Source organism: Hyaena hyaena, unplaced genomic scaffold, assembly GCF_003009895.1.
Source record: "Hyaena hyaena isolate Hyena2069 unplaced genomic scaffold, ASM300989v1 scaffold_1538, whole genome shotgun sequence".
Classification (NCBI taxonomy): domain Eukaryota; kingdom Metazoa; phylum Chordata; class Mammalia; order Carnivora; family Hyaenidae; genus Hyaena; species Hyaena hyaena.
In genome coordinates this window covers 190597-194576 of record NW_024082167.1, presented here as the reverse complement: position 1 = coordinate 194576, position 3980 = coordinate 190597, and the positions used below count along the sequence as shown (strand labels likewise).

The 3980-nt window shown below is 37.1% G+C and overlaps 1 protein-coding gene across 1 annotated transcript; it reads right to left on the bottom strand.

Annotated features, from left to right (window-relative positions):
* Positions 1-2186: 2186 nt before the first annotated feature.
* LOC120225903 (olfactory receptor 6-like) lies at positions 2187-3131 on the bottom strand. Its single transcript, XM_039224088.1, has one exon. The coding sequence runs from the start codon at positions 3129-3131 to the stop codon at positions 2187-2189; it is 945 nt and encodes a 314-aa protein (XP_039080019.1).
* Between the last annotated feature and the right edge of the window lie 849 nt (positions 3132-3980).

The following is a 3980-nucleotide window of genomic DNA, read 5'->3' as shown; positions in this document are numbered from 1 at the left end:
TATGTCCATAAACCTATATAGTAAGAAATTCCAAAAATTGGTAAGATTTGGGTAGGTAAACATGAATCTATTTCCTCCTGTGACCCTTTTCTTCCTCACGTCACTTGGAGCTAATCAACTTTCAGGTCTTTAAGTGTGCTGTTATTTCTCTTGCTGTTCGGCCGTTCCTATTTCTGCAACCCTTGACCTTCTCTACTGCCCGCCATTTTTCATCTGTCTAATTCCTTCAAGTGTTACCCTAAGTGTTACTTCTGTTGAAACATTTTCTCGGTACTTGCATCACCACACTTATAACACTGAAGATAATCATACCTTTATCTTCCCTACTTGTCTCTGGGCTGTTTGAAGGAAGAATCTGTGTCTATTTTTTGTGGTTGTTGTTGACCAGTATATTTTCAAAGGTCATCACAGCCTAAATAATAGGGGCACAACAAATAATGAGCAAATGAAGTTAAGCAAGATAAGACTTATTATATTGTAAATATTGAGTCCATTAAGGCTACTAATGTGATTAAAATCGATGTTTCATATTGAGGATCAGTAAAAAACAAAATTAAGTTGGTGTAGGTGGGGAAAAGATCAGATATTATTGAGGTTCATTAATGCTAGAGTGCTTCTAAAATAACAATAGTAAATAGAAAGAGTAGGTCCTATTTAATTCAAATAGAGAATTCTTACGTAGTAAAGTAACATTATAAGAGCAAAATATACATAGAAGAAAGATTAGTCCAGGAATATTGAATAGCATTCAACATTCAGAAGACCAATTTTGACCCCTACTTAAAATAGGTAAGATAGAGAGGCAAGGTAGCTCTTTCTGATTTTTTTCATACTTTAGTTTCATATTTTTTTCCCTCAATTTCATTCTCAATTCTGTAGAAATCTCCCTGGTACATTTTCTTTCTAATCAGCAGATCCCTCAATAGTATCTAACAATCTCATTTGTCTTAGAAAAATGTATATGCATTTTTAAGATTATTTATGTGCAGGTCATATTTTATATTGATGTATTGAGGCTTTCAGCTCTAACATACATTGATATAATGATATTCCATTTGTTTACTGATAATAGTCATATTACAGTGTGGAAGCCCACAAGAATTCAAGAGCCCAAAAGACAGTTTCTCAAGAGATGTATATCAACTGCAAAAGTTGCGGTAATACAAATTATTTAATCTCTCATAAAACTATTGATCCCATCCCTATAATGAGAACTGAACTGTTACAGTCCTGGAAGGAGGCTGAAATTGGAAAAAACTGTGAAATGATAAAAATATTATTAATATGTAATAATAAATAACATTATCACCACTGTCACTACCACCACCACCACTATCATGCCATTATAATCACGTCTACATATATCTTACTGACTGGAATTCTGTTGCTTTTTCCTTCCAGGCTTTAGTGTTTGTTAACTAACGCATCCCTAGAGTTACTGTCACAGACTCTTAGATATAGAGAGAGTCTAATACAGTGGATTGTGGAACTAGAGTCCATTATCAAATAATGGTTTTGATATTTATTAAATATGCAACATTGGGGGCACCTGTCAGTTGAGTGTCTGTCATTGTCATTCATTGGTGGCTTAGTCAGTTGAGTGACTCTTGATCTCAGCTCATGTCACGATCTCACACTTTGTGAGATCGAGCCCTGCATTAAGCTCTGTGTTGACAGTGCAGAACTTGCTTGGGATTTTCTCTCTCTCTCTCAGCCACTTCCTTGCTCATGCCCACTCTCTCTCTCTCCTTCTCAAAATAAATAAATAGACTTTTTAAAAAGTATGCAGTGTTGAACAACTTATTTAACCTTTCTGTGTGTATTTCAGTTTCCTGATCCGTAAGATCAGACAAGTAATCATACTTAACTCATAGAGCTGTTATGGCAATAAAATAGTTTATTATATGTAAAGTACTAATAACACCAACTTATATGGCAAATAGTTATTATTATTACTCTGTCATTTCAAAGTAACTATTAAATACATATAGTATATATTAAAACAAATGAAAGATTTGATCAATATATAATGGGTCTTGTTTCTAGTTTTAGTTTTTTTCCTCTCTTCCCATGCTGTGATTTTTTTCAGAATGTAGAGCTATAGAATAACATAATGAGAACCATTAAAAGTGTCACAGGAATGATATCTTTGCTGAGACACTGTCTCCTCCTCAGGGCAGCAGGTCTTAGCTAAGCAGGAGGCACTGTCCAACCTCCATGGTCTTTTTGATAGCATTTTTTACTTCCTGGTTCCTAAGGCAGTAGATGAAGGGATTTAGCATGGGTGTGAGGACTGCATATACAGCTGAGATTAGTTTGTTGGAATTAAATGATGCAATAGCTCTGGGCCGAACATACATAAAAATCATGGCTGTATAATAAATTATGACTACAGTGAGGTGGGAGGCACAAGTGGAGAAGGCTTTCTTCCTCCCCTGGGTGGAGGGTATCCGCAGAATGGTGGAAACAATGTAGACATAGGAAAGGATGGTGGTGATGAGTGGAAAGACAAGAATGACAATGGCCAAAGCAAAGTCCACTCGCTCAGCTGTGGACAAGCCTTTGCAAGCCAGCTTGAGGATTGGTGAGATATCACAGAAAAAGTGGTTCATGACATTGGAACCACAAAATGTAACATTTGAAATGAAATAAACTTTAATGACAGAGACCATGAAACCACTTACATACGAGAAAGCCACCAGCTGTACACAATAACCTGTGGTCATAATGACTGGGTATTGAAGAGGGTGGCAGATGGCCACATAGCGGTCATAGGCCATGGTTGCCAGAAGCACACACTCTGTGCAGGCGAGTGAGATGAAGAAGTAGAGCTGGGTCATGCAGCCTGTGAAGGAGATGTGCCGTTTCTGCAAAAGGAATCCATCCAGCATCTTGGGGACTGTGACAGAGACATACCAGACTTCCAGAAAGGACAAGCTACTCAGGAAATAGTACATGGGCTTATGGAGGGAGCCAGTGATCCAAACAGTGAGCATGATGATAAGATTTTCTATTACCACCAGCAAGTAGATCACAAGGAAGAGGAAGAAGAGCAGGACCTGTAGCCATGGGGCAGTGGGGAAGCCCACCAAGATGAATTCACTGACCAGAGTGATGTTTTCTCCCAGCATGCCTAAAAGCACTGAGTATTGAAGTTTTATAACAATACTACAAATAATGAAAATGGTTATGCTGTCAGACAAGAGACCAACATGTTAGTAAATCAGACTTTTCTGCATATTACTCATAACTTCTTTTAAAACAAAGTAATCTTTAAATGGGAAAGCACACATTTCCATCAAAGTTTTTTGTTGTTCTTTATGAAAGTTCCCCAGAATCAGATTGCACTCCTACCTCTAACTCTCACCTGTTTAAATATTTGAATGTCACTATCCCTGTCATTCTCAGGTCTTTGTCAGTGAACATAGATGGTCTCTCCTTTGTTGGTTCCAGATCTCTGTTTAATTAGGAACTCATCGCACAAAGATTTCTTTCCTGCCTAAAGGAAATGTGAAGGATAATATCGTGTCAGAAAAAGTTACAAGCTTTAATATTTGGGTGATCCATTAGTCTTTGATCAGCACACTTTCTTCAGAATTTATTTGTGGGAATAAAAATTAGCAGTACTTGGAAAGTTCTTTAATGACTCTCTAGTTGCTTTCAGAGAAAAATGGAAATGTTTTTGATGTCATACATAGGAGGCACTTCATATATTGATTCCTATGTATTTCTCCAGCCTCATCTCTTGTGACCCTCTAAATGATCCAGACATATTCAACCAGTTTTTACTCCCCAAACACATTCTAATCACTCTCATACTTTGCTTACAGTTTTCCCTCTTCATTTTGTGTCCATCCCCTAATCTCTATTGGCTATTCAAAATTCAAGATTTCACTTAGGAGACATCTCACCAAAACTCAGTCAAGTGTTTCAAAAGCATTTGCTCCCAGTGTACAACCCCCTCACATATTGAGATTTCT